General features: G+C 42.3%; 1 protein-coding gene across 2 annotated transcripts in view; it reads left to right on the forward strand.

The window, feature by feature from the left end:
* The window catches only part of SLC7A14 (solute carrier family 7 member 14), a 117,149-nt gene extending 108,587 nt beyond the window's left edge, over positions 1-8,562 (forward strand). For both annotated transcript variants that reach the window (XM_059163491.1, XM_059163490.1), the window contains one exon: positions 1,811-8,562. In XM_059163491.1, the coding sequence (XP_059019474.1) occupies positions 1,811-2,133 (323 nt within the window). In that variant the 3' untranslated portion in view covers positions 2,134-8,562. The remainder of the gene's footprint in view (positions 1-1,810) is intronic.
* The last annotated feature ends 15,522 nt before the right edge of the window (positions 8,563-24,084 follow it).

The raw sequence follows: 24,084 nt of genomic DNA on the forward strand, positions 1-24,084 counted from the left end.
TTTAAAACATACCCATGCTAAGCGAAATAAATCAATCAGAGAAAGACAATTATGTCTCTCTGATATGATCTCTCTGATATGAGGAATTTGAGGGGGGGTCATGGGGGTTAGGGAGGGAAAAAATGAAACAAGATGGGATCAGGAGGGAAACAAACTATAAGAGACTCCTAATCCCAGGAAACAAACTGAGGGCTGCTGGGGGGTCAGGGGGTAGGGATAGGGTGGCTGAGTGATGGACGTTGGGGAGGGTCTGTGCTATGGTGAGTGCTGTGAACTGTGTAAGACTGATGATTCACAGACCTGTATCCCTGGGGCAAATAACACATTATATGTTAATTTAAAAAATAAAAGATATAATAAAGAGGGGAAAAAATAACCATAGCTATGCTTCGATCACACTGCAGACCCATTAAATTAGAATCTCTAGGGGTGGGGCTTAGGTGTAAGGGCCATTCAAAAACTCCCCAGGTGGCCCTCCAGCTGAAGTCAGAGTTGAAAGCCACTGCTTACCCATTTCATCCTCATGGAACCTCATGTCATAGGTGCAGTGACTATCATGAAGAGAAAATGAGGCACAAAGAAGCTAAGTAACTGGTCCGGGGTTACATGGCTAATAGTGATGGAGGCAGGATTTGAACCCAGGGCTCACCCTCTTAATCATCATGCCCTATGACCCCCCAAGGCTATGATTCTCAGCTATTTTAAACTCTGAGCCTCCCTGAGCTTTTCAAGATAGAAAATGGGGGTTGTTGAACAATGTTTTAATTTTATTTATTTATTTATTTATTTAGAGAGAAACAAAGAGAGCATGAGCAGGGGGGCAGAGGGAGAAGCAGAGAATCCCAAGCAGACTCCGAGCTGAGTGGACCCTGAGATCACCATCCAAGTGGAAACCAAGAGCTGGATGCTTAAGGGACTGCCCCACCCAAGGGCCCCTCAAACTATTTTTATACTTAATCACAGAAAAATTATAATAGAAATGAAATATTAGCCCTAATTAATGTTCCATATTGCCTAGGAAAACAAGTTTCTTCCCTTGGCTTGGAATGACATCAGCTAAGGAGGTTGCAGTGGAAATTTCATGCCCATCAGAAGTTCTCACTCATTCATTCATTCAACAAAGATTAAGTGCCAGTTTTCCGCAGAGTCTTAAAATAGAAGCACCTCCCTGGGCAGATAATCACACCGTAGGCGTTCCAAGGGCCCTAAGAGTGGCAGGCAGCAGACCCTTTGAGAGCGAACCGCTCTGAACGGCAGTAATACAATACTCCTTTGGTGAGTGAAAAATGGCGAAGTAAACCGTGGGGCAGTAGAGGTGCACTGCTGGGTGGGGGGATGAAAGATGGCTCCCCTAACGGGGGCGTGGGGTAATAAAACGCTGCAAGAAGGTTGGGGAGACACTGTGGGCGATTCACAAATATTTCAGTGGGGGCGGAAAATGCAAATTCCTAGTTGGCACCTGCATGAGTGTAGTGATACAGGGAGGTGGGCCAGAGGTAACTAGAGAGTCCACATTCTGTCTAAACAGGCAGCTGGCGCTCACCTCCCATCACACCTGCCATATAGGAATGTGGGAGTAGGGTCGTGAGACCCTCTGACGTTTCTTAGGGGAAGCTGTAAATACGGGTCGCTTCATGCCAGACAGCCCAGTTTTTAAATGACACTTAGCTGGAGTCTCTTCCAGACACGATGTAGACCAAAGAAAACACATCCACCGCGGACTCCGCTTTCACCACTGAGCACACCCCCCGCTGGTCCCGTGGATCCCCGAAGCAACTGCTTACGGGCCTGTGCCTCTCCCTCCCTGCAGGTATGCTCATTTACTTCGGGTACGGCATCTGGAACAGCACCCTGGAAATCAGCGCGCGCGAAGAAGCCCTGCACCAGAGCACGTACCAGCGCTACGACGTGGACGACCCCTTCTCGGTGGAGGAGGGCTTCTCCTACGCCACGGAAGGCGAGAGCCAGGAGAACTGGGGCGGGCCGGCCGAAGACAAAGGCTTCTATTACCAGCAGATGTCAGATGCCAAGGCCAACACCCGGACAAGTAGCAAAGCGAAGAGCAAAAGCAAACACAAACAGAACTCAGAGGCCCTGATTGCAAATGATGAGTTAGATTACTCTCCAGAGTAGGAGTAAACACACAAGAAATGTGTAGAAACGGTGGTGATTCCTTTTCAGTAACTTAAACCGTGGGCTAGAGGATGAAAACATTTTTGGCTCTCATTTCAAAAATCCAGCCTTCCCCAGAGTCAGTCCCCAGTCATAGCCTGTCATTTGCTAGTTTTGCTCTTCCGGATAGTTCTGTCGAAGAGTTTAACCTGGGTTTCATCACTGATCCCCTTGTTTAAAAAAAAAAAAAGAAGAAGAAGAAGAAGAAGCTAAACCAGAAGCTGCAAGAAATTCTGTCTTAGGTGTGACCATCAGAGCTGATGGCGGCAAGTGTTTCCTAGGCCTTTGCTTTGCTGGTTGAATCTTTTTGCTTCTTATGGAGACCCCAGAAGCAGGGGGCTCACTTTGGGGGCCACCCTGAGGCTGCAGCTCCTCCTGGAGATGTGCCAAAGCAGGTGGGTGTGGGTGTGGGCAGGTGGACGTGGGCACTTTCTCAGCAAGAAACGTTTGGTCTGAAATCTCACAAAAACGAATTCATGGAGAAGACACAGGCTTCTTTTTATTCACCAAGGTTCTCCCAATCTCCAAACTCTCACTTTAGGATCCAGCAAAGGTTAGGGACTCTGAGACCATTTCCCCCAGAGGTCTGAGAGCTACCCTAAGTCAGCCTTGCAGATCCAACAATGTGGTAAGAAGCACCATCAAAGCACTACTTGAATGCCCAGGAAAAAAAAAAAAAAATTAAAAAATCAGCTAACTATCTCTTGCAGTGAAGGCCAGAAGGGCACTGGCAGAAGTTAACTCTCTATCATACCTTTTCTTTTACCAGCCTCTTGGCTCCTGCTGATATCATGAAAGGGGCAAAGTCGGAGCATGATTTCATGGCATTATTATGCCTTGAAGAAGTAGGCCGTTTGTTTTCTAATCGGATAAAAATCTTTACAAGGAGAAGTGACCCAGCCACTGAGATCACATTGCAAATTCTATTTCAGATTTCCAAAATTATAAATTGCGTAGTTTGTTGAGATTTGCCACCGCGTGAGCCGCGGGGGCTTCTCTGAAAACAGAACTGTTGAAGCTCGGCTTGTGAGGTAATGGCATTCCAAGAGATCACATTTCACTTCTGAACCTTACTCTCAGATACGAGTAGCTTGCTTTTAGATACGTATTTTGTCTGTTCTTCCCAGAGCAGGTTTACCGAAGCCCAGAAAAATGCCTACCTGGTAAGGTCTGCATCAGGCCCTAAGAGGGGCTCTTAAAGGAATTTTCTTCTAAATAACCTAGGTGAGAGAATGTGTGGCAGGAAAAGAAACACACGGCTTATCAGTTCTACTCCTGGGTCCCCGGGATTCCCGCGGCGGCCCGCAGTCTTGCACACGTCAACGCGAAGGCACGGTGGCAATCAAGCTACAGTCTTTATGGGGGTTTTCTGAAAGGGGCGCAAAATAGCAGATTTCTTGCCCTCCCTCTCCTGGATCTAGTACTATGCCAAAAGTTTTCTAGACTACATCAACTAATGTGAAGTCTATTCTCTGTTGAAAGGTTGAGGTTCGTGCCATCTTGGCATACCTTAGGATTACAGACAGGAGGCAGAAGTCCATTTTTTCACTCAGTGAACAGTGACTGAGACTGTATCAAGTGCGAAGCAATGGGAATAGAACAAAGTGTAATATTCTGCCCTTGGAGGCTCCCAGGGCAGGGAATGAGCAGCGTTGGCATCTGACAAATGCAGATAAAACCACCAAGCCTGACAAGCCTTCCTGGCTGATGCCCTGGGCTTTAATATAGAATAAAATAGAAGGTCAATTGAACCTAGTTGTTGTTGTTTTTTTTTTTTTAAACGTGCTTTTAAGTAAATTGCATATTGCACCTATGGCCAACGAATGCCAGTAAATTCAAGTAACGCCTATTTTCTAGAACTTCTTTTCCATTCTTCTGTATGAATTGTTTAGAATTCTGGTTTCCTGGGGTCATTTTGTCAATGTAACGCATAGCAACACCATGTTTTTTTCTTCCCTAAACTTACCCCTAAAGATACAGTGCCTGGTCTGTGAAACACACCCTTGGGGATGAACTATGGACGAATTATCAGTAGTTTTTGGTGAATACAAAGTTTTTAACTAGTTTTGAGACTCAACAAGTCTGCCTAAACTAAATACAATGTGTGAAGCCTGAAATATCCAGATAGATGGCCGGGTGGGGGGGCTATATTCATTAAAAATGTTCAAAAAGAAATATGGGTGTAAAACAACAAAATCTTAACGTAGCTGAAAGAGCTCCCTTTCAGTAGTGAGTGTTAAGTATTAAGGTCACGATAGTTTGCTGGCAGATGTATGGAATTTCTGTAGCATGAGGAAAGAGAATACAGAGTGAACACCGTTGGTATTGATTTTGTGAAGACTCTATGAACTCTTCTGGTTCTGGAAACATTTCTCCCAGGTTGTATCTCCTTTCTATAATCTTGGTCTCTTTATTTCTCTAAAGTTAGACAACTCCCTAGCAATCTTAGTTTAAAAAAAAAAAATTAGTATAATAGAGAAAGTTTTTTTAAGTAAATTGACATGTTTTTGTTCATGTTTCCCAGCCTCTATGAAATGGTCCCAGGTTTCACAATGCAGTTTCAAATACTGTCAATTACTAGGATGATTATATTAGTGTTTCCTAGCAATTTTCTCAAGACCGCGTTAGTGGAATCACGTTAAAAGTAAGATCACCTTATAATTACTGTAGAAACTTAGCCTTCTTGAATGGGTCCAAGGAAGACCTACATTTTATTGAATTCTTCTCTCCTGCAGGAGCTTTTCCAGGAAGGTTTCATTGTGTGAATTAGTAATGTGAAACCAATTATGAACTTTTTTGTAATTGTATTCAATTTATTGGTACCCTGCTTCCTTTCAGAAGGATTTCAAGGTGGCTATTAAAAAACATATAATGCAAAAATAAGCGAGGAGCTTGGGTAAATAAAAACAGAAATAGAAAGGATAATATGAGGCTAGAGTGTGTTCAGTGCACAAATGCAAAATCTTGATATGCATTGCTAAATTTTCCAATGAGGTAGCAACTTGAAAAACACTGAAATTGTTGGGAAGGACAAGACAAAATACTCCTGCATGATAAGAACAAATCTTTCCCCATGAGGGCAGAGAACAGCATAGATCTTTGAAACCCACATACAAGCTCCAGGCTTAGATTTTGCCAGCTCCCCGTGCCTGGCATAGAGTGGGTGTTCAGTAAAGTATCTGATGATCAGATGGATGGCTGAATGGACAAATGAAAGGAAAAGGAAATATCACCTATTCAAGAATGTTTTGTGGAGTCTTTATCTGTGCTATGGTCTAAGACATGGGGGAACCAGGACATATAATATATATCAATAAAAACTATAGAGAAGGTGACATGTAAGATGAGGGAGTTACAATGTTCAACAAGAGTTCAAATACAGAAAAGACCTCCTTCTGCTGGGAAAAACAATAGCGAATGTAGTCCTTGCATGGAGCCCTGTGGAATGGGCAGAACATTTCCCTCAGGTGGAAATAGGGGAAAGGTTTGCCAAGTGGAGAATCAGCATGAGTAAGGCAGAGATGGGCTAACAGCAGTCTCTGACTAATAATGTGTACTGTGCCTCCTGCATGGGAAAGCAAGAAGCTAGTTTGAAAGGAGCTTATGATATACGCATGGTTGAGCTATGGAACAGTAAGAAATAATGCTGAGAGGGTGGCGATGGCTTATTCACAGACAGACTTGAACAACGAACTAAGCTGGCTGGCTCTCCTTGGGTGGGGAGGCACCAGGGAAATGATGAACGTATGAATCAGGGAGGACTGGGCTTTAGGAACCCAGGGCAGTGGCTTCATCCACTTGTGTAAGGACCTAACAGATCACGCACACACTTCGAATAGATTTAATATGTTAAAGGGGAAAAAATATCCAAATTTTAGCAATGTATGATTGATTCCTCTTTTGAATCCTGTCTGATTTCATCCTTAACCTAGGAGAAGCATAGTCATTTAACATGTAGACAGATAATACCAAAGTTGTTCACAGCCATTTTAAAGTTTTCAACAGTAACTTTAAACAAACCTACCTATTTTTTTCTAGCTAACTAATCTAAAAAGTAAAATCTTAGCTCTAGATTTTATTGAGCTTGAGCACAAGGCCACTTTGAACTGGTGAAAGGAATCAGATGATAGAATTCAGTGAAGAATCCAGTTCTACGGCTTAGTCACTAATGGCTAATCAAATGTCTACATCATGATCATGATCATGATCATGGGGGGACGGGAAGCTGTTGAGATTAACAACACATGTCTGTACATACAAACCCAGCAATTACTGGGAAACAAAACACAAGCTCCTCCAAAGAAATGTCTTTCCCCTATTCTCCTGAAAAAGACTGATAGACTTAATTTCCTTCACATCACATTGTTGGAAGTTTACCTTTTCTCTGCATTTTCAATAGAAGCTACAGGAGTATGAGAATCAGCCCACAAGACTAGTAGAAATGTGTGTCCCCTCTCCCCCGCTTTTACCAGGCACGGAGATGACCATGGAAGCTCATGGGTGGTCAGCTACAGGTTCACGTAAGTTTGTATCTCAGAACAGAGAAGTCAGAAGTCGGGGAGCATGTCCCAATCCTGGGCTGGAACCAACTCACTGAATCCGGGCAGAGTGAATGGCCCGCTCTTGGATGTAAGCTTTCAGGCTAGCAAACAATCCAGAGATGGCCTTAATTTCTGATGCTGGTGGAGAGCAGAGGAGCGAAGGAAACACACACTAGGGGTGTATGATAGCACTCCATTTCTATGCCATGTGGAACAAGACTAGTCAAAGAAGGTGTTTCTAACCAACATTTTTCTCGGAGTCTCGGTTTCTTCTGCATGCTTGTATCTCCCTGACACCGAGGACCCATTTGTCTTCAAGGGTCCTTTCGAGTCCCCAAGAGAGAGAGAGGCACCCACTGCTAACCACAGATGGTCTGGCCGTGAAAGAGCCAGTGCTTGTCATTAAAGAGCAGGCAAAGCCAGGAACCACATCCCAAACTACAGGAACCCGGATGTTGTTCATTGAAGGGTGGACTTCGTATTTCCCAGTTCCGTGGTGATGGGGAGCAAAAAGGCCCCTTTCCTGTACATAACAGTTAGTGCTGTGTCCATTTTTCTCTCTAAGACTCCAGGAGGAGAAGCTATTGTAATTCCTTTTTCTCCTCAGGAGCTACCGCTTTCGAAAATGCTTTCCTCCTCTTGCTTGGCTTGACTAACACACGCATCATTCTGAAATACCTAGGCAGCTGCCTTTTGTCAAAATGATCTTTCTTAGAAAATGTCCTTTTTTTCTTTTAGGACTTAAAGCCTAAAAGGGATTAGTGGAAGTTTTGCAGCCCACCAAAAGTGAACGTAATTCTGCAGTATCAACTAAAATAGTGTTAGAAACCATTAAACAGTATTCTACATGCGTGGAATTACGAAATTTGCAGAGAACGTTCACAAAATCAGCTTTGGGCTTGAAGCCTTCCGAAAGCAGGGAGCTGTAATTCCTTACCCTCCGAGAACTTATTAGTACATTCTGGTACAATATGGAGAGAAAATGGCTTTGTGTAAGAATGAAGAAACAGGGCAGCCTAGATTTTTTTCATCAGGGACCCCCTCTATGCTTTCTTTCTATGACGCTTTCCTAACACGGACACTGGTGACTTTGGCTTTTAAAGAGAATGTGGGTCATGTAAATTTCCCTTGAAGCACAGACTTTGAAGGACTGTGTTCCTTCAGAGAGTGAGATGAGGTGAGTGCTTCTTGCACATCTCCTGGTGGGTATCGGCAATTGCCAGTTCACGGGTCTCACTCATTCATGCTCCTGGAAACAAGAAGCTACACCAGAAATCATGGACTCCCCAAAGCAAAGACATGCTATGTTAATGCTACAATAGCGCATAAATACCTCAACTGTCTGGGCTGATAGAGGGGCTGCAGGTTTTAAGAGAGCAGATACTGTCCTCCTCCATGTAGTCACACCATCTAACGACAGGACTCAACATTCTAGCTTTCTTCACTGTGGAAAAGAAACGTCACTGTTTAATCCGTATCCAAAGTTCTAAATACAGCTTGTAAATTTTACTGACTTGTTTCCTTTTGTTGGGTCCTTGAGAAGTACAACTTGCTTTTTGCAGATGGTAATTTCTAGTGTCTTTCTCTGCTATATTTTTTGTTTTTGGTATGAAATTGCTGTATTTGTTAAAGTTTGTTCGTTCTGTGGTTTTTAATTCCCATTGGTGCACTGTACAATGGGGTGTTGTAGTGTATCATCAAGAAAGAAATAATATGCCGATATGTTATGGAGTGTGTTTTATTTTCAAATGACTCTGTGGTGTTGATGATATATTGATTTACCAAGATACTAAGGGAAAATTCTAAATTTACCAAAATGTGTATATTTTAATAAATGTGTAAAGCTTTATTGTGTGCCTTTAAATTTAAAAATGGGTTATAAAGAAAGTCAGAAACAAAAGTGTCTTACTATAAATCCATAGCAATGTAAAGCTTTTACACAGAAGACTACCAAAAGAAAAAAAAGAAAAGAAAAAGGAGCTTTCCCATATTTTGTTGACCTTAACCAGTATCTGAAGTCTGATATTTTCTTTCCATTCTAAAATGGAGAAGAATAAGTGAATCTTGCCTTAAATGTTTCAATTGTCCTTTGTAGAAAAGCCAGATAAATGAGCTCATTTCTTTTGGAACTAAGTGCATTACTGTGGAAAATTCATTTTCAGAATAAAAATATTTTTTAAATTACAGCTAATTGACTATTAAAATTAAAATTTGAAGAAAGTCAGTGCTATCCTACAGTTTTAAATTCACTTCATTTCCATGAAGAGAACAGAAGTTCTTCTTTAGTGGACTCTTGGGAGAACAGCAAGTGACCTGATCTCCTTTTGACTATTTTCTTCTAACATGGTCCCGGACTCTGTCAGGGACCCCCTCTACACTGCCTCCTGAATGACCCCATTCCCAGTGCCTGCTCCTAGGCACAGCCACACCCCTGCCCTGCACCCTTAGCACCAACCACCATTCCAAATCCTTGCCCCCATTCATTTTTTTTTTCCTTTTTTAAAATATTTTATTTATTTGTTTGATAGTGAGAAAGAGAGAGAGAGGGCACACACACAAGTAGGGGGAGTAGCAGGCAGAGGGAGAAGCAGGCCTTCTGCTGAGCAGGGAGCCTGATGCGGGGCCCGATCCCAGGACCCTGGAATCATGACCTGAGCCTAAGGCAGACACTTAACGACTGAGCCACCCAGGAGCCCCGCCCCCATTCATTTTAAGGACAAATCAGAGGAACATTATCTGCCTCCAGATAGCATTTGTGGTGGTTTCTTTTGACTTTTTGACCATATAGTGGTGACATCTGGAGAAAAGGTAGAGGTGTAGGGTCACATAATGTCATACCCCATGAGCTACAAAGAATCCGCCATGTTTTTATTTTCTCCAACACATTGCTCTCCTTTGCAAAGGGCTACCCGCCTGAGCAGCAAGGAGAGAAAAACAAACTTTAAACGCGTTAATTTGCAGAATCACAGTTGTCTTCCAGTTTACACTCCTTTTACACGATCGAGTCTCTTTGGGATAAACGCTCAGTCTTCTGGATTTCCTGCCCTCGCTCCCTCTTGTTCCGCTCCAAAATGGCATCTGGGAACAGAGCCTATTGAATCTCAAAGAAGCGAGGTTGTGGGGTGGAGACTGGGTTGTGGGATGGAGGGGCTGTGGGGTGGAGACTGGGAGAGTGATGAGAACTGGGGTGCTCTGGACCCTTGCTGCTGCAGAATGGCTATGTGGACGGCTCCCTGCATGAGGACCGCTGAAGGAAAAGTGACTCATCCAGCCATGTGGGTTTCATATGACATTCACTTCCAAAATCCACAAGTCTGGCTGGCCCTTAACCCCAGTTGTGAAGTTCCCTGCACACACATGCTCCTTTGTACGGTTCCAAGCCTCTGCTGGTCCACCAAGCCCTCAGCACTTTCATTTCAGAATCCACTGCATGCACTCTGGGACCCGGGGAACCAGGAGCACCACCTCGGGTAAAAGTATCCAGCTACTTCCCTCACTAATGATATGTGATCATTTCCGGACTCTGCTCATTGATGCTTACAGCCCATGACTGCGGCTTACAGCCTGTGATGTGCGGCAGCCGGCTCCCAAGAATAATCGTTAACTTTCATATCTTTGGCCCTGTTATATGCCCTGTAATTCATTCTTACTGGTGGAGGAGTTGCCCATTTGCCTATTTACAAATAGTCTCCAAGAAGAGCCACAGGACAACCTGGAACAGAGGATTACCAGGGTCAAAAGTAATTGGATTCATATTCCAAAATACAACCTCATTACATGGGTCTTAATGTTGAAAGGTTACTTAATGACAAGTGTTATTGAAGATGGAGAAGCTGGAATACTTATGCACTCATAGCAGGAATGTAAAATGATGCAGCAGGCCCTATGGGAAACAGTGTGGCTATTCCTCAAAAAAAAAAAAAAAAAAAAAAAAAGAATTGCCCTATGATCCAACAACCCAACAACACCACTTCTGGGTATATAACCAAAAGAATTGCAAGAGGGGTCTCAAAGGCATTTGTTTTCACAGCATTACTCACAGTGGCTTAAACTTGAACGCAGCCTAAGTGTCCATCAATGAATGAATAGATAAACAAAATGTGTTCTTATATATGTTTGTATATATGTAATGGAATATTATTCAACCTTAAAAAAGAAGGAAATCCTGGGCTCCTGGGTGGTTCAGTGGGTTAAGCGTCTGACTTCAGCTCAGGTCATGATCTCAGGGTCCTGGGATCAAGCCTCACGGCAGCTCCGTGCTCAGCAGGGCATCTGCTCATCCTTCTGTCCCACCCCTCCTCTGTCTCGCCCCCCTGCCTTCTCTCTCATGAGTAAATAAAAATCTTTATTTAAAAAAGAAAGGAAGGAAATCCTGACATGCTACATCATGGATAAACTCTGAGGACTCTATGCTAAGTAAGCCAATGCCAAAAAGGTAAAAAGACTATATGACTCCACTTATGTGGGGTACCTAGAGTAATCAAAATCAGGGAAGCAGTAAGAAGAACAGTAGTTGTCAGGGGCTGGGGTGGAGGGGAGAGCAGGGAGTTATTGCTTATGGGCTTACAGTTTTAGTTTTGCAAAATATAAGAGTTCATGAGATAGGGCACTTGGGTGGCTCAGACAGTTAAGTATCCCACTCTTTTTAATTTTTTTTTTATATTTTATTTATTTATGTGACAGAGAGAGAGATCACAAGCAGGCAGAGAGGCAGGCAGAGACAGAGAAGGAAGCAGGCTCCCTACTGAGCAGAGAGCCCGATGCGGGGCTCTATCCCAGGACCCTGAGATCATGACCTGAGCCGAAGGCAGAGGCTTAAGTGTCCCACTTAATAGTGTCCCACTCTTGATATCAGCTCAGGCCATGATCTCATGGTCGTGAGATCAAGCCTGGCATTAGGCTCTGCAGTAAAGGGGGACAGTCTGCTTGAGATTCTTTCTCTCCCTCTCCTCCTGTACTCTCTCTTTCTGGCTCTCAAATAAATAAATCTTTCTTTAAAAAGAGTTCACATGCTAATCGAGTTTTGGCCATGCAACAATATGAATGTACTTAATCCCACTGAACCATACACTTAAAAATGGTTAAGATGATACATGTCATGTATATTTTACCCCAATTTTAAAAATTGAAAAAAAAATTCAAAGGTTATTCAGAATATCAAAGCCACTTAAGAGGATTTTCTCTTAGGCCATAACTCGAAACCATTTTAAAAATTAAATACCGGGGCGCCTGGGTGGCTCAGTGGGTTAAAGCCTCTGCCTTCAGCTCAGGTCATGATCCCAGGGTCCCGGGATCAAGCCCCACATTGGCTCTCTGCTCAGCAGGGAGCCTGCTTCCTCCTCTCTCCGGCTGCCTCTCTGCCTGCTTGGAATCTCTGTCTGTCAAATAAACAAATAAAATCTTAAAAAAAAAAAATTAAATACCCTATTGAAAATGTCAAGGGGGCACCCAGGTGCCTCAGTCAGTAAAGCATCTGCCTTCAGCTCAGGTCATGATCCTGATCTCAGGGTCCTGGGATCGAGCCCCATGTCGGGCTCCCTGCCCAGCAGGAAATGTGCTTCTCTCTCTCCTCCCCATTCATGCTGTCTCTCTCTCTCTCTCAAATAAATTTTTTTTAAAAAGGATATGTAAGGGATCCCCATAACCTAAACATTAAGCTGACAGCTCTTCTTCATTTTATTTCCAACTGTGAGCAGTCCAGTGACTGGCAATGAGAGATCTTTCTGTGTCCAGTTCCTTTTCCTCTCTTTAGCCTACAAGCATCTCTTCTTCTACCCGAGGATAGGTGTTTTCCATTCTCACACCAGCCTCAATCAAATCAAGAAAATCTCTAAGCTATGAGGCTCAGAAAGAAAACCACACCCACCCCATCTCTATGCCCTAGAAATTTGAATTCTCCAAGCTTCTATTACATCTATGTGTAACCCTGATGCCTACCCATCAGAGCCATTTAGAGGGTTTTCAGAAAGGGATGAATCCTCTATAAGTCAGTTAACTGGCTGAGATAAGTACAGTGCAGGCTTTCCTTCTGAGAAGGGAAATAGAAATGATTTGTGATTCTAATTAACTTCAAACACAGCAGCAGGAATACAATTTGGCACAGAATCCAAAGAGGAAATAGTCCATCTAAATTCAATTCTGGTGCCTGGAAGACCTTAATTGAATTTCCTTCCTAGCAGAGACACTCCTCACAGGGCAGGATGGGGCGGGGATAGGGGTTTCCTAGTCCATGGGGTTTCCCTGTTCTGCGAAGCTCTGGACCCAAAGCAGCCCCTTGAATGTCCTGGAAACGGTTCAAGGTATGGATACAATGTCCTCAACTTTGTCACCCAGCTTTGTCAATCTTGTACAAAAAGGTGGAGATTGGGCTGACCAACCCCATGGAAAGGGCATGGGAAGGAGATAGGCCGTGAGCCTTGAGGACCAGCAGAGGGAGGGCACGTCTGCCCTATCTGCTCCTTGACGCCCAAACGCGTCCACTGGAAACAAAGTCTGACATTCCTCAATGAGAAAGAGATCTTTAAATGCCTCCTCAGTTAACTCCCCTTGGAAGAAGGAACACAGTGTCTTAACTCAAATCAGGTTGAGATAGGAATGACTAATACCAGTTTCTTCTCAGAAACTGGATTTTCGGGCGCCTGGGTGGCTCAGTGGGTTAAGCCGCTGCCTTCGGCTCAGGTCATGATCTCAGTATCCTGGGATCGAGTCCCGCATCGGGATCTCTGCTCAGCAGGGAGCCTGCTTCCCTCTCTCTCTCTCTGCCTGCCTATCTGTCTACTGTGAACTCTCTCTGTCAAATAAATAAATAAAATCTTTAAAAAAAAAAAAAAAAAGAAAGAAACTGGATTTTCACTAGTCATGAGAAAAGACTGTAATATCTCTGGGCGCCTGACACGGGGTGAGGAGATGCCAAGAGGTGAAATGACACCAGGGTCCCAAAGACACACTTGGCCCCATTCATTTCACAGCGTTGCTGACAGCTAGATCTGAACACATCAAGGCAGAAGACACCATAAGCCCACCCTGAACGGAAGCCCCCAAGATCCCTTGGAGGGGACAGACGGCAGGTGGGGGTGCAAAGAGGCTTGGACTGCCAGACAGAAACCTTATTCCAGTCTAGGATCTCCATGGATGGCTCTGGAAACTGTTTCCTCATCTGTAAATAAGAAGTTGACCTGTGATTTCTTTTTTTTTTTTTTTTTTTAAGGTTGTATGTATTTATTTGACAGAGACATAGTGAGAGAGGAAATACAAGCAGGGGGGGTGGGAGAGAGAGAGGCAGATTTCCTGCTGAGCAAGGAGCCCGATGTGGGGCTTCATCCCAGGATCCTGGGATCATGACTGAGCCAAAGGCAGACGCTTAATGACTGAGCCACCCAGGTGCCCCTGACCCATGATTTCTAACTTTCCAGACCGCTGCCATGAGAGCAGTGAACACACCTCTCTTGCTTCCTGCCTCACCTTGGCACCTAGGGCAGAGCCTGGGATGCAGGGGGCATTCACAGAATATTTGTTGAAGGGGTGAATGAATAGAGGTTGAGTTTTCCTTCACCCTCCAGAGGCCCTCCTACACTTTGGCCAAAGTGGAGAACAATTTCAATTGCTCTATTTAATTGACAATTCACCTCCCTTGAGATCCTTTAACTCAACTTTTTAGAAATTGATCCTAAGAAAATAAATCATCAGAGATATGGTCAAAGGTTTATGGCAAAGAATATATCTATGGGGCGCCTGGGTGGCTCAGTGGGTTAAGACTCTACCTTCAGCTCAGGTCATGATCCCGGGGTCCTGGGATCGAGCCCTGCATTGGACTCTCTGCTCAGCGGGGAGCCTGCTTTCCCCCTTTCTCTGCCTGCCTCTCTGCCTACTTGGGATCTCTCTCTGTCTGTCAAATAAATAAATAAAATCTAAAAAAAAAAAAAAGAATATATTTATAATTACAGGGGGGATATGCCTAAAAACCGAAGTCAACCTAATGTCCCAAACAGGAGTTCATTTAAGTAAATTAAGGGGTAACTGTAGAACTCAGTACAGCACAGCCAACTATAAGTGTGTTCACAATGTTTCATGACATGAGAATCTTCATTTGTTATTAAATTTTAGAAGTAGGATGCAAAGGTTATATGTGGTATGTTTTTAGTTTCAAAAATGTATGTATTTTATATGCATAACAAAAGATTTAGGAGAATATGTGAAGTGCTAACCATGGATACCTCTGAGAAGTCTGATTTGGGGTAATTTTGTATTTTCTTTTTCCTACCTCCTCTGTTTTTTCCCAAGTGTGCTTTAAAAAATATTTTTACTTTTATTTGCAGAAATGACTTTTATTTCCTATGAGGGCTTTTCCAAATATTTGCCATGTCCTAAATGGCAAACCAAGAAAGGACACAGACAGATTTCCCCCAAGCAATATAACACAGTAATAGAAGCTATTCTCTTAATGTCATGCCATAGGCATTTCTCTCTCTACATTGGCATGTATAAATTGAGGATGCTTCTATTTCTTCAGCAGAGGAAAGCCATACTCAAGGAGAGTTCATCAGCTTGGATACCTGGCTCACATATCCATTGTTAGGAATTAAATACTAGTGTCAATTGGTTCCAGATGTCAAGAAGATTAAAAGACATCATAATTTTGAAGGACAAATGCAGATATTTGCGTATGTAGTTGTAAATATTCAGTTTGATGCTTTTCCCGAGTAAAATGTGTGCCAATATAACTGTATGTTGCCTTGTGGATACTGACTGTCATGCAGAGAATGATCGATAATTATTTGCTAAACTTGATAGAATGGAAGTTCATCCACACCTGCCAAAAATATAATTATTTTCAAAATGTCCACACTGTTCATGATTTATAAATCAAATGTATCTTTCTCTAAGGTCATTCCTCTACTTAAAATCTCCACCGCTCCCATTTGCCAATAGAATGCAGCTCCTTCCAGCTAAACCCCAGCCCTGTCTCCAGTCGCCCGTCTAACCCTCCCCCAAGCATCATATATTTTGACCCCAAAAGACTCCTGAATGTGTTCTAGGCACATTCTCTTACCCTCTTATGTCTTTCTGAATGTCCTTGACCCTCTTGCCCACTGGGCAAACTCCCATTCATTCTTCAGGCTCTTCTCAAGGGTATCCCCTCTTTGAATTTCTGGGATTAAACCCCTGCCTTACCCACTCCTCCCCCAATAGCACATTCCTCTAACATTCTTTTCTTCTTAATGTATATAGCATTTTATATGTTGAATACAGTTATTTGTTTATATACCTCTTTCCTGCTATAGATCAAAAGAATCCAAAAAATATAAAAATATATAAAAAATATTAAAAAGAAAATGTTAAAACTATTTTTCTAAAAATTTTAATCTGGGTGGCTCAGTCGGTTAAGCATCCGTCCTTAGCTCAGCTCGTGATCTCAGGGTCCTGGGACGGAGCCCCGCATCAGGGCTCTCTGCTCAGTGGGGAGTCTGCTTCTCCCTCTGCCCTTCCTTGTGCTCTCTATCACTGTCTCTGACTCAAATAAATAAAATCTTTTTTAAAAAGGTAAATTTCTTTAAAAAAATAAAATTTTAATCTAAATAAAAGAACAAGATTAAGCCTTATATTCAATGGTTATAATGTACATTAACATACAATAATAATATATTCAATGTGTGAAATATAAGGCTTAATTTTATTTGTGTTCTATTGTATTAGGTGACTTTCTATGGATTATGTTGAGCCACATATTCATCACACCATCTCTCTGAGGGTCTAACGGTCATCTGGGTCCCGAAGGGCTTCTAAGACAGAGAACCATGGTGGTGGGGCAGACCATCCCACTCTCACAACCCTCACCATTTCATTCAGGTTATGATATTTTGTATATTACAAATACCTATTGAGGGGGATTGCATTATCTGTTTTATTAAAAATGACCCCACAAAAAGAGCTGGTCATTTTAAAAGATTCCTACAAAGAAATCATAAAATGGTCAATTGTGGCCAAAACAATGAAGCCGAAAGTACAAAAGTTTGCTATCTAACAAGAATTTAAAATACAGGGCGCCTGGGTGGCTCAGTGGGTTAAGCCGCTGCCTTCGGCTCAGGTCATGATCTCAGGGTCCTGGGATCGAGTCCCGCATGGGGCTCTCTGCTCGGCAGGGAGCCTGCTTCCCTCTCTCTCTCTCTCTCTCTGCCTGCCTCTCCGACTACTTGTGATTTCTCTCTGTCAAATAAATAAATAAAATCTTAAAAAAAAAAAAAAAGAATTTAAAAAACAAAGTACAGGGCACCTGGGTAGCTCAGTCAGTTGGGCATCTGCCTTTGCCTCAGGTCATGATCCTGGAGTCCCAGGATCCAGCCCCCTGTGGGGCTCTCTGCTCAGCAGGGAGTCTGCTTCTCCCTCTCCCTCTCCCTCTCCCATTCTGTGTTTTCTCCCACACACTCACTCTCTCTCTCTCAAATGAATAAATAAAATCTTTGAAACAAAACAAAATAAACATGGGCGCCTGGGTGGCTCAGTCAGTTAATCTTCCGTCTTGGGCTTTGGTCATGATCCCAGGGGTCCTGGGATCGAGGCCCACATCTGGCTCCCTGCTCAGTGAGGAGTCTGCCTCTCCCTCTCCCTCTGCCTCCCTACCCCACCCCATTGTGCTTTCTCTCTCTCAAATAAATAAATAAAATCTTCAAAAAGAAAAAAGAAAACAAATAAAAACAAAATAAACATTGTTACTCTGTGATCTTATAACAACTCATGAAGAACACTGCTTTTAAAGGAAATTAGTGCAATGGAGTGATTACTTTGAAAATGGGTATTTGGACACGTATGTGATTTTATTACTGAAAATAATATGTCTTACCATACATAGAGACAACTTTAAATTTTAAATCTATTTCAGAAATCTTACAAATGAAGAACCTCTATGGGTTTTCAAACACTTTCTTAGAAATATAGAAATGAAACCTATCTCATTAGTTTACAAAAACAACTAAAATGCATCAAGGAAGATGGAAAACTGCCAACTTTTAACAGGAATATTTGCAAAATAGACGCAGGCGGTTAACATGAGTATAATTATTGAGGAAGACAGTCAATAATATATTTTTCCTATATTATTCTGTATCCTCATAGAAAGTATATTTTTCAGCCAAAGCAGCTATTAAAACCAAACAGTAAAATTAACTGACCTAAGAATCAGACTTTTGAATATTTTTATCCCAGGATTAAAAAATGAAGTAGGTTCAAATTCATTGCTTTAATAAATTATTATTACCAGTTCAAAGAAAAGAGAAAATTGACATTAACAATGTATTTTCATAAATAAAATTAAAATGTTTTTTCATTTTTTCCCATTCTTTTAACATTTTTGTATACATCTAATACTGCACATAATACTTTAATATAATTATTCATCTGGGGAGATGTGTCCATAAACATATGTGCCTCTAGAAACAGGAGGTAGTTAATAAGTTTTGCAGAATGAAAATCTTCTTATAAGATTTAATACAGGATATAAAAAGGGTCCATGAATCCTATGCACAAAATCTGAAAAAATACACAAAGGGCTGGGTCTCCTAAGTAAGTCATGGTATGTTTATTCTGTAATAATCAAAGGGACAGAAATCGTCTCTAAAAATTTTGCTGTCCTAGAATTTAAGCTATACCACTGAGTAAAAGACAATAATGTGGCATTATATATCCAGCTACAAAAATGTATTAGAGAGGAATTAAATTTTGAAGAGTAGTCGCATTTTCTGGCAAACTCTCAAGATGTAATCATGATATTCACTTGACCAAACAAAGGCACATTCTAGTATTTTTCCTAAGAACACTCTAATTTGAATTTGTGAATATGATGAAATTCTCCCGTCTCCAGAAAATGCCCAGCCAGTTAGTGAAAAGAATATAGAGGGAAACTAGAGGTATTTTGGTCACTTAACCATGATAGAGCAATATAGGGCTTTAAAAAATGAGATTGAAACATGTTTCGTTTTCTTCTCTCAAATTCTGGGAACATTTTGTTTCCACTTAACAGATTAGCACAGGGATGCATTGGAGTTAATCCACTGTTGCTATGCCCAGATCTTCAACTTGCAGAACGTTCACCTACCTTCAAGTTGCAGAATGTTCACCAACCTTCTTGTGCAAAACCCACCTCTCCAAAGCTGCCCCTTCTCAGGGGCTGAGATTGATTTATGGAGCTAGGAGATGAGGTGAGCAAATGAGGTGGGGACCACTGGACCACTGTATGATGAGACAAAGCAAGCAGATTACAGGAAACAGTTTGAGGACAGATGAGAAGAATCACTACTCTCCCCTTGGGGGTAAACATATGGACCGCGTTAACTCTAAGTGACAGTACACGCTAAGGCGGGGATGGGTTCAAGGAGGGTTCAGACACGTTCATGGAAAAAGCTCTCTAATGAAAGTTAGGTGTGCTCAGGGGAAACTCCAGGGTTTGGAGAGGGACCCCAAGGAGGACACAAACCCCACTCCTCTCCTTCGAGAGCTCGCAGCTACTCCAGCCAGACACAGCCAGATTCTTTCATTCTTATCATGACATCAGAAATACATTCCAAATCCGAACACACAGAGGGAGTCTTTGATAGCTTTCTGGTCTTGGCATTGGGCCGCACCCCCCAGCCCCTTGGGCTAGAAGGAGAGGTACAGGACTGAAGAATCAGGACTCTAGACTTCCCTGCCATCCTAAAGCCTTTTTTTTTTTTCTTTTTTTAAACCAAAGTGAGGCCCTACTTCCCTTTTAGGAGTTTTGCTAGATTGAAAGTAGCTCAGAATGACCTCCTGACCTAGAGTGCTCTCTTCTTTAATTTTCAAAATTTAAGCCCAAATGGGTTCACTTCAAAAGGGCTCTGTATAAAAATCTTATTGTTTTCCTAAGGAGGTCTTATTGAGTGATTGATATTCTGAGGGCTTTCCAGCCCAATGATTTCTTTGCTAAAAACAGAGTGTACTCACTCATTTTGGTATTTGTTTGCAAACCAAACCCATAGTCTGAACCCTGTCCATGTCCCTGCTCCATCCCCACACTTCCCCATCTGCCCCATCCCCCTGCTGATCAGTAGTGGCCAGAGTGACCCAAACCTAGCTAAGGGCGCTCCCATGTGACTTTACTTTTTACATACAGATTATGATCTGTCATTCATTAGGACTTCAAAGCCTCTAAGAGTTTACTCCCTTCAGTAACTAATTCCCCTTATTTCCTGAAAAGTCATGTGTGGCGTGGTGGAGAATATGAGTCTACCTCTCCTCTTTCCAGAGGTACAAATATTCAATAGCCCTAATGCCACAGAGAAGTTTGAGTTCCCTTTATTTTCCAGTTGACTACAAATAAACAATCCCTTTCTAAGAATATTTGCTTTGAAAATAGGTCCAGAATTTAACTCTATTCCAAAACTAACATTTTCAGTAAGGAGAATATTTATGTTAAAGAATCTTGTGCTAATTTTGGGAATCCGTCCTTTCAATAAACAGCTTTCCACAGTAATTCACTCCACTTTCTTAGGAGGTAAATGACACTTGAGGGCTAGAATACTGGTTAATACTTCAGGCTTTACAGGCAGACTGCAAAGGTTAGAATCTTGGCTATGGAGCCTGAGGCAATTTATTTAACCTCTCTGTGCCTCTGTGTTCTCATCTGTAAAATGGGTATATGAGAACCCCCAATTCCCGGAATTGTAAGACTTAAACGAACAAAACATGTATGATGCACTCTGTTACCATTTTAAGTAAAATTTATACTTCTCTTTAATGTCCTGTGAGAAAGATGCCTATTTTTGACATTTTAATTCTGCCCTATTTTGTTAAATATAATTTAACTTCATTTCATAAACCCCAAGTATTCTGTAACAGTATGAGAACAGGCCTTAGCTTTAGAACACCTGGATTCAAATCTTGATACTAATAAGCTCTATAGCATTGGCTCTTTACTTCATTTCCCTGAGCCCTGATTTCTTCACATGGGAGAAAGGGACTGATACCTATTGTTGAATAGACTGATTTTTTGTGCCCCGTGAATTCATATGGTGAAGTCCTAATCCCCCAATGCGATGATGTTTGGAGAGGGCAACTTTCAGAGGTAATTAAGTTTAGATGAGGTCATGACAATGGAGCCCCTGATGGAATTTGTGTTTCTATAAGAAGAAAGACTAGGGGCACCTGGGTGCCTTAATCAGCTGAGCAACTGATTCTCGGTTTCCACTCAGGTCATGACTTCGTGGGTCATGAGATTGACCGTGCATCAGGCTCCCCACTCAATAGAGAGTATGCTTGAAAATTCTCTCCCTCTGAGCCACCCCCTGCCACCGACTCTCTTTATCTCTCTCTCTCTCTCTCTCAAAAACAAATAAGGAAGAAGGAGGAGGAGGAGGAGAAGGAAGAAGAAGGAACCATGACAGACTCTGGACTCTGGGAAACAGACTGAGGGTTACTGAAAGGAGGGATTGGGGGGATGAGGTAACTAGGTGATGGGTATTAATGAGGGCACGTGATGTGATGAGCACTGGGTGTTATATGCAACTAATGAATCATTGAACACTACATCAAAAACTAATGATGAACTATATGTTGGTTAATTGAACATAATTTTTAAAAAATTAGTTTAAAAAAAAAAAAGAAGAAGAAGGAAATCTAGAGCTCTCTCGTTTGCTTGCTCTTTCTTCCTACCCCATGAGGACACAGCAGGAAAGTAGCCATCCACAAACTCTTGCCACCATATTTCATACAGGGCTCATGATGCCCCATGCATACAGCATTCCAGTGGGCCCATGACGTATGGAAAGTCAGCAAGATTCAAAGCAAATTCAAAGGTGAGAGTGTGTAATGTCTATGACTAAGTGCCATGGTGTGACTGATGGTGTACCCCAAATATTCATATGTTGAAATATTAATCACTTAATACCTAAGTGATGGCATTAGGAGGTGCTTAAGTCCTGGGGGTGGAGCTCTAATGGGATTAATGTTTTTTATAAAGGAGGCCCCAGGGGGCTCCCTATCCCTTCCACTATGTGAGACAGCAGCAAGAGGACTTCCTGTGAACCAGGAAGAGGGTTCTTACCAGAACTCCCCCATGCTAGCGCCTTAATGTGGGGCTTCCAACCTCCCAACTGTGAGAAATAAATCTCTTGTTTCTAAGCTGCCCAGTCGGCCGGTTTGGTTATGGTGGCCTGAAGAGACTAAGACCTTGAGTAAGCAGGTGCATGGACCATCTCCAGAGGCCATAATTACCATTGGAACCACAACTCACTCCACATAGAAAGAAGGACATAGATCTAAAAAACTGAAATGACCAAAGAAACCCATCATATCCTTGTGTTAATTCCCTGTATTCACCAATCACTTCACACTGAAAATGATGACAGAGAGGGAAGGGGGAAATGGGGCAACTTATTGTCCCTTGGCATTTCAGTCTTTCCTGACTCATCAGGAACCCAAAGGTAGAGAGTGTTGGTAAACTGTGTGCATATCAAGAAGTAAAAACAAAAGACCGTTGAGTTAGCTTTGTGCAATGTTTCCACAGTTCTAATAAGAATTAAATACTAATACGGTATATGAGCTACCGAATACAAACTGTGGAATTTTGAAGTTTCTGCATAAAAGTTAAATGTTCTTTTTATTTTGTTTTGTTTATTTATTTGAGACAGAGAGAGAACATGAGTGGGGAGGGCAGAGGGAGAGGGAGAAGCAGGCTTCCCTCTGAGCGGGGAGCCCAATATAGGGCTTCATCCCAGGACCCTAGGATTGGGACCTGAGCTCAAATCAGACACTTAAACAACTGAGCCACCCAGGTGCCCCAAAAGTAAAACGTTCTTATATTTGCCTTTTTTTTTTTAAGATTTTATTTATTTATTTGACAGACAGAGATCACAAGTAGGCAGAGAGGCAGGCAGCAAGAGAGGAGGAAGCAGGCTCCCTGCTGAACAGAGAGCCTGATGAAGGGCTCGATCCCAGAACCCTGAGATTATGACCCCAGCTGAAGGCAGAGGCTTTAACCCACTGAGCCACCCAGGTGCCCCTTATATTTGCCTTTAAAACAGACATTGCACAATATAAAGAATAATAAGGGGTGCCTGAGTGGCTCAGTTGGTTAAGTGTGTTAAGTACCACATTGGGTTCAGCTGGGAGTCTGCTTCTGCCTCTCCCTCTGCCCTTCCCCACACTTGTGTACTCTCTATCTAATAAATAATCTTTAAAAAAAAAAGTATGCTAAAATTCATACTAGTAATTTAAAATTTTAATTTTTCTCTACCTAGAACATTAAATAACAAAAACAAGTCTAAAGAGAGACCATAGAAAAAGGAAAAAGCTTTACGTTTAGTTTTAACACTTTTTTCCTGCTTTTTCTAAAAAGAGCTCCACATTTTCATTTTACACTGGGCACTGCAAATGATGTAGCCCACCCTGAGGAAGAGTGTATTTCCCAGCATCTCCAGAGTCTAGATGTGGCCAATGACTGACTACAGTCAGACTCCTATGGCAGCTTCAGGGAACTCTCCTAGGACGCAGTGGACAAGGGCCTCTGCCCTTTTTTTTTTTAACCTTTTCCCACCTGCAATGGAGATGCTGACATCTAGGACCATGAGTTTAAGGGTTGATGAAGCTGTGTGTTGGAAGGATCTTTGGGGGCGGGGGGTCTGTGGGGAAGAACAACCATACTGGGCCAAGACGATGGCTTGCCACACTTTCGCAGTTGGTGAGATGGATTTCGTGAAATGACTCATGTGGTAGCATATTGCCTGTATGAGTCACTCAAGAGATGCCTAGATTTTTGTTTCTATTGTTCGTTTTTTAACCGACGGTGAAAAGAAACACTATTCTTCCTATTTTGGAAGCACCCTCAGCCCACCTACAGTTTCCAGCATGGAGGTCAATGGCTCCACTTTACTCTGTCCGTGGTACCTGGTCACACTCTTTCTGTCCGTGTCCGTGCCAGCTGACGCAGCTGTTTCTGAGGTACTATCACAATGCAAACTGAGTGCCAACACCTAGGGAGGAAGTTTTTAAGTCAGACTAGCAAAGAGTAACACCTTCCACTAAATGCTATCCCTAAAAAGACACAGTGTGCTCTTCTACAGAAGGTCTCAACGGGACATTATGCGGAGGCCTAGGGAAGGCCCTTTCTGCCAATTCCTCACTGTTCTGCTCATAATTAAATCAATAGACTTGATGTAGTTAAGGGATTGGCTGACTTTCAGCACCCATAAATAAAGGTGTGAGGCTGAGAGAAAACCTAATCAATACATCTTTACATATCAGATATTCTGCAAACACTTATCTTTAACTTGCACTAATGTGCGTCTGTTGGCATTTTATTTTCCTCTTTCAGGCAGGGTGTCAGTTTCCAGAGTAGATTAAAGATGACCATGATAAGAAGCTA

The sequence above is a fragment of the Mustela lutreola genome, chromosome 2 (genome assembly GCF_030435805.1).
Source record: "Mustela lutreola isolate mMusLut2 chromosome 2, mMusLut2.pri, whole genome shotgun sequence".
NCBI lineage: Eukaryota > Metazoa > Chordata > Mammalia > Carnivora > Mustelidae > Mustela > Mustela lutreola.